This window comes from Gambusia affinis, linkage group LG19 (genome assembly GCF_019740435.1).
Source record: "Gambusia affinis linkage group LG19, SWU_Gaff_1.0, whole genome shotgun sequence".
NCBI lineage: Eukaryota > Metazoa > Chordata > Actinopteri > Cyprinodontiformes > Poeciliidae > Gambusia > Gambusia affinis.
In genome coordinates this window covers 8,838,278-8,852,847 of record NC_057886.1, presented here as the reverse complement: position 1 = coordinate 8,852,847, position 14,570 = coordinate 8,838,278, and the positions used below count along the sequence as shown (strand labels likewise).

At 37.5% G+C, this 14,570-nt stretch overlaps 1 protein-coding gene across 1 annotated transcript in view; it reads right to left on the bottom strand.

Moving 5' to 3' along the window:
• Positions 1 to 2,986: 2,986 nt before the first annotated feature.
• The window catches only part of grapa (GRB2 related adaptor protein a), a 33,233-nt gene continuing 21,649 nt past the window's right edge, over positions 2,987 to 14,570 (bottom strand). Inside the window, exon 5 of the mRNA XM_044100864.1 lies at positions 2,987 to 4,050. Coding sequence (XP_043956799.1) covers positions 3,865 to 4,050 — 186 coding nt within the window. The 3' untranslated portion in view covers positions 2,987 to 3,864. The remainder of the gene's footprint in view (positions 4,051 to 14,570) is intronic.

The window sequence follows — 14,570 nt, the reverse complement described above, 5'->3', positions numbered from 1 at the left end:
GTTATGTTATTTTCGTCCTCTGTTATAGGCCTTTCTCGACTTGGCAAGCAAATATTTGTCCAGACCAATGGAGGAAACAAACTGTGATCCACTGTGATCCCAAAAGTAGCAGGTGAGAAGACACCCCTTGTTCTGGAAATACCATTCACATGAAAGTCTATCATGTCTTTAAGAGTGGAGTTGCTTAAAATGGTAGAAGTCCACTTTAGTCTTTGCAACCCTCAGTCTAGCTGTTAGTTTCTTTTTTTAGGGGCTTTCACTTCAGTCTCACAGGGGGAGATGAGGTACTAGGTCATCAACTTTCTTTGTAGAAGAAAACACCTCTGCAGTTGTCATATGTTGTGTATTTAGTGCCACCATTTCAATGGGAGCTCTATCATTTGAAATGTCTGTGTACACAGAGTGTGTGTCGCAAGAATGTGGGAGGTAAACCCCGACATGCAGGGGGCAGACAGGAAGGCATGAATTTGCCCCTTCTGTCCTTTTTAAAAAAAGCAAAAAACATTTGAATAAAACAGGCTTTTTTGTTTTTAGAAATCAAAATAATTCAAAACAAATACAGAAGGTTTCCGCAGAATAAAAACACATTTTATTTGGGTGGGCTATTTATTGTGTGCCTCTTCTTACCTTTAGGTGAAATACAAAAAAAACAAAAAAAAAAAAAAAAAAAAACCATCTGGATGAAGATATTTTCATATAGTGAGAAAACCTAAATCCATCAAAAAACAATCAAGAATAGCATAATTTTGGCCTTAGAAGCCAAAGCTGTACTAGAATCTCAGTGTGTCAAAGTGCTTCTTTACAGAGCTGTTCTCCAAAATTAATATCTTTCCTTACTGGGAATTATTCAGCTGGAGGCCAGTTTGTATCATAAACTGGTTCAGTATTTAATTTTTTCCCCCCAATCTAACACCCTAGAATAGCAGTGATGTCACACCTCACACATCTTCCTTCGCTGTTTGCACTCTAAAACCTTTTTTGCTGATGATTTTCTTTGTGTTTCTGACACAGTGCTTCCTCAGTATAGGCCATCGTTTCTCTTTATTCTGGATCTTCTCGTTTTTCTCTTCTTGCCATTACCCCAGATTTTTCTTTTTGTCATTTTTCTCGTCATAGTCACAGCCTGTTTGTCTCTGCCTCATCAAGTTACTTTTCCCCAATGCATTTTTGCTTTGTGACAGTGAAGTTTAGAGCTTTTATGAGACACATATCTCATACAGTGACTTCAAAGTGGCTCAGCAGCTTCCAAAAGTATCAGAGGAAGACTACAGCCATTCTATTTGTGGTACACCTTTAACTCCTTTGTTCTCCCACGCTCTCCTCCAGAATGGTGTTAGTTTATTGACTACCTGTCACGGGAGAGGCAGAGGTGACTCTTTGAAGAGGGGGAGAAAAAGGCTGGTTTGACAAAAACAACACAAGGAGAAAAGAGCGTAAGAGGAGAGCAAATTCAAGCGATTCAGTCTCTGGGAATTACAGACTACAACCCTGCTGCCAGCTTCAATTCAAACAGAGGGAAATTGTTGCTCATGCACCGTCAGAGAGCTCTCTGGATAAAGTTTGACCTGATAACATGTTGATAACACGAGCGGACTGGAGCGAGCTCTCCTCTGGCTAATCATCAAATACAGAAGATGAGTTTATTGACAAGTCAGACTTTTTTATTCTTATGCTGTTCGCCTTGAAATTGACTGCTGGTCTGTTCACTATATATATATACATATGTGGCAGGAATACTTAAACTATAAATTACTTTTGGCCAGCGATTACATCTAGAAATCAAAGACAATCAGACATTCTGGGTTGATGAAACACTTTGAAAAATATCTCTGGAGAGAAAGGAACCTAAGCCAGTAAATTTGTAATAGTGCTTGTGAATGACTTCAGTGATTAACGCATTATGAATACAACCCGTCTTCAATTTCATTCCTCTCCGCTGACCTGTCAGTAATTTCTTCATCATTTCTAATTGTCCAAGCACTAATTGTCTGACGGCACTCTTAGCAGTTAGCTGGCCACCATGAACATGTTTGGCAGAGATTTAATGAGTTGTTTACTGGCTCTGAATACCAAATATCACAAGTTTGAAGATACTGCACAAAATAAACTACCCTTTTGCATCCACTCTATAATTTCCAATATGGTCAAAAATACCAGAGTCGATATTTAGATTGTGAGGCACTTTGATGAAAGCATGATCCACCTTTGTAACTTTAGTGATTAAGACGGTTGGGTAAAGCCAGATGATTTGGTCGATGCTTATGCTGGTAGTGAATAGATGGAGTTTATCAGAATCTGATTAGTTTTTGCTCTTATTGGGACGTATGAGTGAAAAGTACCTAATACTGTTTACACCCATGTGCAGGGCGGTGTTTAGAAATAATTTAAAACAGTAATAAAGTAAAGGAAGGGTATGTTCTTCCTAGATCCATTAAACAAATAGCTGTTGGCACAAAGGGGGGTTACTATGGTGATCATCCTCTAAAGTCACAGTAAAAAGAAAGTAGACCTCCAGTTAGTTCCAGAGTCTTAAGGTAAATAAGATCTCATCTCTTACAGGTCCTTCAATTATTTAAATCCCACCTGAGGTGTACAAGATCCCACACCACAGATGTCGGCGTGTCATTATTTATTCAGCAAATTCAGAGTGGAAAAGTTTGATAAAAAAAAAAAGAAAAGAAAAAAGAAAAACACTGCATGTGACCAAAATGTGAAAACAGAATATTAAAGGGATGTATTTTCTTTTAACAGTAACTGTATTGTCATCATTTGATACATAAATATATATATATATATATATGTGTGTGTGTGTGTGTGTGTGTAGCAGACAAAAAAGTTGGAAAAATAAACCTACTTAAAGCCAAAAAATATGCTTCTAAATCTTTTAAATGTAATTGGTTACGTTTTTTTTGTTTGAAGATTTTCTCTTTTTTCAGTGTAACACTATTAAATCGCGACTTATAATTATTGCAAAAGACAAACTGATGACAAATATTTTCTTTTATTTATCTTATGCTAAGAGAGCAGGCTCAAAGATGTAAATGTATCACTTTGTTTAATTGATTTCAGCCCAGGTTCATATTGTAAATTTTGTCAAATATTTCCTTCCGGTAATGAATAACTCTATTTACAATATATGCTTTTCTATAGATTACATGTGAGTAGGAATAAATACAAGTACAGAAATGGACGGCGAACAAAATAAGCTCATTACATTTTAAGCAGTGTATTTTCAATACTGTATCATAACCGAGTCCCCACTGCACTATGGGGAACTTTCTTTAGTGGTTCATAATCAACTCTCTACAAAGACATACCATACACACCCACACACAAGCAACAAGTCCAAACTCAGTCAGATTTGCATCTAAACTCTCTGTAGCAGACAATCTTCTCATATAATGGCCTTTGACGTCAGCAGGTTTGTTTGTCGTCATCTCCAGATGTTCCTTACAAATAATCAACCTCAGAGTTTCTGCTCTTCACTCGATGTCCTTCTGAAGGATACCGGAGGAAATCTGCAGAGGGAAAACCTTCCTCGGGGCCGTCACTTGTCACCTTAGCAAGGGTTCACCAACTCTTGTAAAGATAAAGACATAATTACGCCTGGGATCATGTGTGTTTTTGACTGTCACTTTTATCGTTGAGATGAAGAATCAAGCGGAAGAGAGTGAAAGCTGAGAAGACCTGGACATAAGAGGAATCAGTTCATCAAAGCTTCAGCCAGTCATTCACTCCAGAGGTCAGTGGGAAGCCGTGGAGCAGGAGAGCAGTGTTTGTTTTTTACGGGGTGGAAGTTTGGGGTCGCGATGCCTGGTGGACGAAACCCTCGGGTAATGGCCGTGTCTTCGTCATCATATGGGGTCACTGGTATTGATAAATGGGCTGGACGTACTCGGGGGGGAAGTAGCCCACTCGTCCGTGACAGCGACCCCTCCAACGTACCGCGTCAGAGCAGTCAACGAGTTCGACGACATCTCCACGCACGAAGCGCAGCTGCGACGGGTGGTGGGGGTTGAAGTCGAAGAGAGCGTGGGCGTGATGGGGACGCTGGGGGAAGAAGAAAGAGAGAGAAACGTCTGTTAAAATCGCCGAGACACTCCCTTTATAAGCAAGAAAACAACATGAGTGGAATGCCATTTTGAAAGGTTGAATTTCCACTTCCTGCAGTAGTGAATGGTGGGAATTTGGTAGTCAGCAAAACATATTTTAGGAAGCCGAGAACAGCCGTTCTTTAGAAAATCCTTAAAGCGGCTTTTAAACAGTAATTTTATTCAGTAGACAAACAGGTAATACAAAGCTTATCTCATGCTATGTGGAGAAACCAATCGCCCTTCTTTGTGAAATTATGAATTAACTTTGATAAACCAATGTTTATTTTTTTTTTTTGTTCAATTTACTTGGCCACGCTGAGGCCTGATTTCCACTAGACCAGAACACTCAGCACATTCCTTAAATAGAGGCTAACAAATATTAAAAGATGCTAAACAGCAACACATCTTAATAAATTCAAAAGGAGATGAGAAACAACTAAAGTACTGCAAGGACCTAAAATGGCGACCATGGAAGCCACTCAGGGCCAAAACCAGAGCTGATGAAGAATAACAGAAATCAAATTCGTCAAACATTTGATAATCTTCAAGCTTCATGGGAAGAGTATGCTGTGGACTAATGAGAGAAAAGTCGATTTTTCTATAGGCATGCTCCAATCACAGATAGAGTAAAACCAACACAGCATTTCAAACGTGACGGTACCGTAACGGTCTGTGGCCGCTCTGCTGCTTCACAGCTATATATCCTGTGCTCTAGTAGAAAATCCTGAAGGAGAATATCATCAGCCTGTGACCCTTAGCTGAAGTGCACATGGATTATGCAGCAGTACAATCATCTGAAGCAGCGATAAGTGGGCCAAAATTCATCCCTCTGATGTAAAAGACTCATCGCTTACTCATCGTAAAACGCTTGATGACAGCAGCTGGAAACCAATGCTGGCTGAACCAGTTACTAATTCTGGGAGTAGCTACTTTTTTTTTTAACACAGGACAAGTTAGGATGGAAGGTTTCTTTTTATCCCCTTTACATGTTAAACTACAATTTGAAAAACTGCTAATGTTACCTTTTTCTGATATTAAAATATGTAAAAAACAATTGAAGTATGACTTTCAGTGCCTTTTTTAAGCAGAAAAACTTCAATATATTCCCTTTTCCCTGAAGCAAATACCTCATTAAAATGACCTAACAATATTAATTTTTCATCCAAGCTTTTTGGGTCAATTCAGATATCTATTTGAAAAAAATGGAACAATGTGTAATATTTATGGACATCAAGGGACTACGCTGCATCTTTATTTCCTTCTTTTGTTCCAAGCTAGCTAACAATAAAATGTTTGGGTTTTTTTTTTTGCTATGAGTCTGTTAGTCTCATAATGTCATGTAATGTAATGTCTTCTGTAAAACATTACAAGTAGCAAATAGGAAATGTTTTCAGACAAAAAGTAATTATGAACAAATTATAAGTTTGACGAAAAAGCAAACATGTGACTTAAGTGTAAGTGTGACTCAGCACTATTCCCACAGACACATTTCAAGAAAGAAACATACAATGAGCCCCATGCATGTAGGAGGGCTAAACCACAGCAATCTGGGCTGAGTATCATGTGATTTAATTAACTCCAATTAAATTCCTGCAGCAAAACAACTTATAGCAGAAATTATTGATCAACATCTCTTAAACTTTTTATTTGTCCTGTTTATTTATTTATCACAATGAACATTAATGGCTTAATTAATTTCAACTGGAAATCAGAGATTACTTTTTTTTTTTTTTTGCCTCCTTAAGACTCTTAAAACAATCTGGTGTCAGAAGTATTGCAACACATTTCATGAAGTGTTCGCAATAACTATGCCTTGCTGTATTTTTGTTTTTAATCTTCAGACTACAGTTAAGATCTTTTATTCCTCATCATTACTTTTTAAAAACTTTTTCCCCCAAAAAAATCAATATTTCAAAGGGACTGGAAGAGAAAACTCTCGACTGAAGAAAAGGTAAAACTCAGACAGAATAGTTTTTGTTTTTCCATCTTTGGAGAGGTATTATTTAATTCAACATCCACAATCCGGTCCAGAATAAAGAAAATGCTGCTTCTGTGAAGTTCTCTAACTGTATTTTTCTTTTTTTTTTTCTTTTTCTTTTTTGGATCAGAAATAACAACAAAACAATACATTTACATTTTAGTAAATCAGTCAAATTATTTTGATTATTAAGAGAAAAGTAAGATGTTCTGTTTCGGATTAGCGAGCGTATGACACAACGCTTTTGATGTGGAAGCCAGTTCTGAGGGAAGAGGAGTCAAAGGTTGCTATTTTCAGCGTGAGTGAGGTGTTTAAAAATAAAGTCAGAAGAAGCACAGAGATGGAAGAAGCTACTGGAACGAATATTTTCAACTTAGGTATGTTGGTTGTACATTCAGGCTCCAACACATAGCTAGACTCTTCTGGGGCTGCTTGTCATTACAAACCTTTGCCATTTGCAGTTTTAATCCTGTTGCTGTTTTAAGTCCTAAAAATTTTGATTAGAGAACCTTTTCTTAAATTTGTGAAGGAAGAAATTGACTCTGAGCCAATAGATGTCCAGTAGGTTGAAAATAACAGACCAAAGTTACTGTGTTTTGCACATTTTTAGATTTCAAGCTCTGTCATGGAAGAAACCAGACTTGAAAATATTGGTAGGCTTTTCAAAGGTCTCTAAATTAAGAAAAGTATGCAATCTCTAAAGAATAGTAAGGAACTCAATAAGGGATATTTACAGTTGGACATGTTTAAAAAATGTTGAAATACTCCATAGACATTTTGATAAGGCCTAAAAGGACACTTGATACGTCTAAATTGTTTTTGGTTTTGTTTAGTTTGTTTTGAGATTTGAATGAGCTGAGCACAAACTATCTGGATTAACAAGAAACTGTCATTAATCGTTGAGCTACTCAATCATTAAAGGGAGAGATGTTAAAATATTATGCTCATTGCTAATATAAGAAAGTAAAGACATCAGCCACAAATTATTTTTAGTTTTGTTCAAAATTCCATAAACTCTGTTTTACAGCGATCACTATCTCACACATGTGCTGGGATGTTTTGTCTCTCCTAGTCAAATAATTACTTGCCACACAGAAAAGCTATGGAAGGCCATAAAATAATATTTGACATATTATTTTTATATCTTCTCATGGAGCAGCTCTTAAAGATGAATCCGAATTGAATACAATTATTGCCAAAAAGGTCAAAGCTTTATATAACTGGAGAGTGAGAGCTCTAATTTTGACTCGTTAGAGGTGAAAGACATGGTTGTAAAAGAAATGCTGTGGGTGTCAGAATGCAGGGGATTTCTCAGGTTTCCTGCGTCTGTTTATATATGGAGCTGTTTGTCTGTTTTACTGCGGTTAAAAATATTTCTCAGGAATGAGGGCATAGCGACAAGCAATCTCCTACATGTCAAACTAATCAAAGAAAGAAAAACAATAGTTTTCTTTTTCCTCCTTGTGTAGACAAAACCTCTTTCAGTCCCTCCACTCAAAAAAAAACTATCATTTATTAAAGTTCTTGAATCTAGCACGCTGTTACTAAACAACTGCTGGTGTTGCGCAGCAAATCTCAATTAGGGAAAGCGTTTTAGATCGCAGCGCAGCTTTCTGGTCCAGCCTGACGAGCGGCATGTGCTTTCATGAAAATTTCATCATTTTCGTGAAGTATGAAATTTACACAACTCCGACTTTCAAAAGTGTCAGAATCTAACTTGAAAAGGTCACAACAGCAAAGGCGCTTTTAAATATAGAACGACGAGCCTGACGGTCAGATATGCACACCTACAGAAAACGGCGATAAGAAACATCAGCAAAACATCTGGGGCTCTGATGGGTGCTGCCTTCACTTCAGTCCTCAGTCTTTCTCTGTCTCGCTGTGTTTTCTTTGAGCTTAAACAGAAGTAGTGCTTTTCTTCTCCCCTGATAGCCGGCCTCCTCTGATATGTGTTGACTGGTGAAGTAAAAGCAGTTTAAGAGCAGCAGAATAAAAGCGGCTATTTTCGGAGGGAACATCTTAAACGCAGCTAACCTCTTAGCTGTCAGCTGCGCTCCCGCAGAGGAGAGCGGATGCGGTATGAGCTAGGAGCGAACCGAGAGGCTGAAAGGAATACTAATGCATGTGTGTGAAGTATCATTGAACAAATTCTGGATATTAGGAGGCTGTAGGTTTGTCTATTTAGTACTCAGGCTGAAGGTGATGGTACACATGCACAGGTAAGGAGAAATGAAACCAAGAATAAATCTGAGTAAGGTACAAAAACTAGGATCAAAAGACAGAGTTGTGGTGGATATGCATATGGCGGCCTTAGTCCTCCAAGCGGCCGTCGCAGGTTCGATTCCCAGCCTGGTGACCTTTGCCGCATGTCTTCCCCCTTCTTTCATTACCCACTTTCCTGTCAATTTATTATCAAATCAAGGCCTCTACAGCCAATAAAACCTTTAAAAAAAAAGACAGTTAAAAATCCACCAACTCTCCCCCGCATGCATAACTTTTATTGTGTCATGATTAAATCTACATTTTAATATTGCTGTACACAAACTCAATCTGTTTGTTTTGCAAAGTGTCATGAGATGGCGTTATTGTGAGACGGCACTATATAAATAAAACAAATTAAAATCTAATTCGATTTTCTTTTTTTGCATGACAATATGAAACAAACTATTTTAAAAATATACAAGTATATTTTCAAAATATATTTAAATTTTAAAACCCGGTTCAGTTCTATTCTAATTGGTAAAAAAAAAAAAAAAAAAATTATAAAATTATGGGGGCGTCACTGTTAAGGGCTACAGCAACCTCCTGGTTTTGAAAAGTGCCACTCCAATAAAGTTCTGGCTTTATTGGCTATTATTTGGCAAGATGTGGAATGCTCAATGTATATTAATATTTTTTTTGCAAGGTACTATATGCTACTTGGGAATGATAAGACATTCAGCTGGAGTGTCCCTTGTGTGAACACGTGAGTGACGGTTAAAGAATGGCCCATTCTTTTTCCGTGCCAGTTTGTGATTAGTGATAGCTTGGAAGGAGGAACAGTAACCCATCAACTTTTGGCATCCTTTTCACGATCCACTTCAACCCAGAAAGAGCACTCACAGTGGTACAATTTAATTAGTAATGTGAACAGGCTGTGTCTTTGTTCTAATTTTGTCTCCACATTTTTTCACCCACGATATTTAAGGCAGAAAATAAAGTCTTTCTTCCTGTTTGTGTTTCAGCCATGAAAAGAAAAAAAAACAGACTGATGAGGGATACATGACAGAAAGGTCCAATTTTTTATTTTTTATTTTTTTTGCTTTGACAGGGGTCTTTTGTTTGAAAACGAAAACTTAGTGGAACAGGAACAGGGGGGATATTAAGGATGAGGTGGGGAAAAATATGAAAAAGAAAAGGCTGAAATTAATTTTCTATTCTGCTGTGCACAGATAAAAAAAATGAGTCATGTAATGAGCTGGGAAGGATTTAGTTTGGATGGAGTGACAGCACAATGGAGATGACAACACAAAAAGAGGGATATGCAAGTAAAACAGTATTCAGTTAGTTTGTGTCTGTGAAACTGGCCCATATAGCAGAAACAAAGAAAAATGTAATCCTCTAATCAAGTGATTTGATGTTCATCAACATCAGAAGTATTATTTTTTTATGAGATTTGTAATTCAAATTTTCTTGGTTTTAATTATTTATTTGATTTTTAATTTTATTAACTTTTTTTTTTAATTAGCAGCAAAACAGCAACTTTTCCTCAGAAATGATCCATATCTTCTGTCACAATAAGCAACAACATGAGGATGCTTTCAGTGGATATGTTAATACCACAGTGCTTTTGTTTCAGCTTTCCTTCTTAGGAGCATGAGCAAAAAAATAACTTTTCTTTGCTTAAGAACTCTGTATACTTGTGGCCAAAAATCACCAATATTAATGTTCTTAATGTTAACGTATATATTAACCAATTTTGAAACTACTGAGCAGATGTTACTGTGATTACAAGCCCAAATGATTGTAACCTTACAAATGAAAACCGGATATATAATAAACAATTGTGAGACTTCTTATTTCTACATTCCTGCTGAGAGTGGCTGTGCTGCAGTGCCAATGCTAGCTTGTATGTTAGAAACAACATCAAGAGAACCATATATTTATGTTAGTATATTTACAGATGAAAAATTTATTAGTTTTTTTAATTAGTTTTAGAGAAGAAAAAAAAGAGAAGCTCCTCACTTTCCTCCTATCAGGCTACTGAGTTTGAAAAAAAAAATGCTAGTTATAAACAGATGGAGGGGATATTTATGGAAAGAGTTCACCATGCAGAGTGATAGTAGAGTGATGAGTAAAGTCAAGTCAAGGTCATTAACAAACCACACAAAGATGTTCCAACTCTGAACTAAGCCAACTCAGTCTACTCAGTTTCAACGCACATTAATTGGCATTTATTAAAAACACTGCCTTATCAAGAAACACAGTAGATGTGATTTGTTTTCTTGCATCAGTGGCTCCCGCTGGATCGAATCAGACTGCCACTCTATTTAGGTCGTACATTTTACCAGCCTCCCATGTGACAACTTTTGTTTTTGTCTGTTTAAGCCCCATCGCGGCGCCCTACAGCTAAATTCCTCCCGTGCACCTGCTCCAGATCTCCCCGTTACGAGAACTGAACGCGTTCGCTTCCAAATCAACTTGAAACACACACAGCGTGATCATGAGGCACATTTTTAAACAAGAATCACATTCGCAATAAATCTGTCTGGGAAAACGGGACGCTTTTTGTGGGAGTTTAAAACCAGTCGTGTTCATCTGAACTTCATCCGGCCACAAAAGCAACAGTTTGGCTGCTCTTGAAAACTGGGAAATCAAAACAAAACAAAACAAAAAAAAAGCCCTGTATTTCACTCTTAATATTGCATATCAATAACTAGATCTGACATATAAAATGCAGGATTTAAAAAAAGTTGATGGAAAGCTTAAGTCCAGCCTTCCTAAATGTCACACAATTGCGTTTCATAACATTAGGGTGAAAAGAGCTGTCTGAGTCTGAGGGACCAGATTTACTGCAGTAAATCTCCCCCATCTCAAAGATCAATATATGTGGATCAACTTCTGATGAGCATACAGCCCCTGTATTCAACACATTCTATATTCTTTGCAGTTATTGCTACTTTTTTTTTTCTTCCATTTTATAGACGCAGAATACAAATTAGATGGCAAAGAGGAAAGATTTTATAACAAAGTTTAGTTTAAAAAAAACAGTCTTCCAACATTGCTTCCTTATCCGATCATCTTTAAAACGCTACAAAGCCGTAGTGACTGGCTATCTGCGGGCTACACCAGCGCCTTTTCCCTTCTTCCCCTTTCCCTGCACGCACTCCAAAGGAAGCTTCTTTTTAAGGCCGTGGCTGATATCTAAAGCAGAAGAAAAATTGTTGAGCTGCGGCCAGACGCATCTGCAGGACTGAAGTAACAGATGGCATCAGTACAGACAAGGCTCATTGATATATGTGGATCGTGTTTTTGAGCTGCTTTGGAAAGAGGCTGTCCTGACAAGGTTCAGAAAGATGCGAGTGTGTTAAAAATAAAACAGAAGAAATAAATAAGAATCTTAAATTATTATGAGTTGTGACATGTTTTCTCTGGAGCCATACCTCTGTTTGCTTTTTTTGGACTGGAGTTCAAGTATTTTTAACCTCTTTGCCTGCTTGTTAAAAGAATTTATTTTGGTATAACAATTTATGTAAATCATGCGCAGCAGATTTACAAAAACAAAACTATGTTTGTCTTGTTTAGAGGAAGCGAAGAGTTTTGCCAGTAGTCTTTTTCTGCTTTTGTTAACACAGCAATGTATGCTTGCCGTGCATAAAATTCTTTTTTATATACAGCATCATCCAATTTTGATCATTCAGAAATTTGATAAAGATTCCCCATAATCCAAAATTTGTTGCAGCTTTAAACTTTGATTATTATTTTAGGCGCTTAACCTTGAAATTTATGTTTACCCAACGAGAAGATTACATTTTTGAAACGTGAAAACAGCTTTCGTTGGGACAAAGCATCATGTCTGGAATGAAAGACTGTCCTAAGAGTTCATCTCACTTTCTGTAGAAGTATTTCGTTCTGTAATCGACATGGTTTCGGATTCCAGACTAGGAACCACCAAGACATCCAACAACCTGAGCCAGAACCGGTAGTTCCAGTCCATGAACCACCGTCAGCTAAAATAACAGCTGTTTGCATTGAGATTTCCTCTTAAGCCAAGCCAAGAGACAAGAGTGTGGGAACTGCATGAGCAGCGAGTCATGCAGCAAGTCATGTTGCAAGTTCTGTGGCTTTTAATGTGTTAAAAAGAATTAGGCCATAATTTTAGAAAGGTGACATTGTGATAGCGATCTCGCCAAATCCCACAGTGATGTATCTCAGATTATGCACCAGATGGATGGACGTTTTGCAACAGATCCATCTCTTCCACAATCTGGACTAAACCATCTTGTCCGTCACCAATGCCAGCAGTAAATGTTGCAACGGAAATGGCAAAAAAAACACAAACAGCCGCGGGTAAATAGTTCTTGTGTGCTCACAGTTGTAAAGAATCCACCCTAACATCACTGCCTCTATCTCCAGGCACACCAACATTCTGTGCATTCTCTGCTTGTTGATCATGATGCTACTCCTCTTTAACAAGCCTTATATCTGCCATACATCATTGAAAGTTATTCCAATTTGCAATAAAAACGTCCCGTGCTGTCACACATGAAGCCAAAAATAGATTTTATTTTATTTTTTCAAAGAGCTCGAGATGTTGCAACAGATGTGCACACAGCCATCCTAAAATACAAATGAAGAGCTTTTTATCGCATCAACTGGATTATGGAGCAAATCAGAGAAGCTAATTTGCTTTCTCTAATAATCCATATTTTCTTCAGATCCTACTTTTTTCTCATTAAAATCCAAATCAAGTCCAAAGAGAAAATGGATTCGTGTTCCTGGAGGGATTCATTTAACAATTCATCCTGCCCTCCTAAGGTTTATGAGACCAAAGTCAGTCACTATAAAACCAACTGGTCTTCTATGCTCTGTTAGAGGCGACCACACAGAAAAACAGGGATGTTATATTTGGTTTGTAACACCAGCATGATTAGCTCATCACCCTGAGTGTATGAGATCAAGCTCTAATGAGTCATGTGACCTTTATGTTTCCTGTCACTTGCTGTTAGACCCTGACGTAAAGTGAGTGCAGCAACATGGTTATCTTAGTATGAGCAAATCATTGTGATATATTTAATTACAGCCAGTTAGAAGCTGCAGTTTTTGAACCTATGCTGGTCAAGACTAAAAATGTAATCTGGAAGACTTTTGTCACTGTGTTGTTTCAACTCAACACTGTAGCTCATGTCTGCGCAGCTGAATTTTACTCAAGGTCACATTGCTGGCCACACATATCGACACCCATGGTAAAGATTTATAAAACCACAAAAAGTAAATTAATATGCTCTTGCATAATCTCACACTTTTTTGTGGTTTAAGTGAATAATTATTTTTATTATGCAGGTCTGCACACTTGGAGAGCTGTTGAAAAAGGCTGATTGTGTGATGAAGGTTACATTCCTGAGTTGATTTTTCCATATTCTTTCAAATCATTGTCCTTTTCAAAGACATGGGGACAATTTAAGGAGAAACATAAAAAGTTCAAGTAAGGGGCTTTTCCATATTGTTATCTGAAACATTCTCCTCAGGTGCGGCTGCAGTGAAAGTGCCAGTGGCGTTCAGCGAACTCTAAACATCTACATCTGTGATGGTGGGAAACAAGAGACATTTTTGGGGAATCATGAAAACAAACTAACATGTAGATGGATTCTAATAGTTGCTATGGATACTTGGTAACCCAAATATGAAACTTCTCGCTGCAGTTTTGAGGGTTTTTTTTCTTCTTCACAACCTTTCCGTCCTGCTCTCTGTGGGAGGTGGCAAGATAAATATGGGTCCTTGTTCAGCTGCGTAGCCGCTTGCTAAAAGAACTGAGCCTCTCTGTCATACCATGTTAATTTGTAAAAACATTAGCAAATGTCCTCAAATTGAAAGTTACACATTTGTTTTTTTTTTTTATCAATTCATTGTGAAGTTGACATTACGCTACTGCAGTAAAGGTTGAAGTTCTTTTAAAGAATCTTGAAACATGAATAAAAGCGATTTTATGAAATTACAAATTGAAGCATGCAGTTGGAAAAGCATTTCCCCAACATAATATTTGTACTGAATATAATGACAAGGAATTTAAAGGTGAGATATTTTCAGGATATGACAGAGGATGGAAAGGAGGGAGGGGCGACACAATGAAGAGCATAAACAAACGAGGAAGGAGATGAGGGAAGGAAGTATAAAGGAAGGACACAAGGGAAGATGGACATAAAAAGAAGGGAGGATCACATAGGATGCATAGAGGAAGGTGGGCCATATACAAGATACAAAAAAAGGAAAAAATAAGAATCAAAAAGGACGCAAAGGAA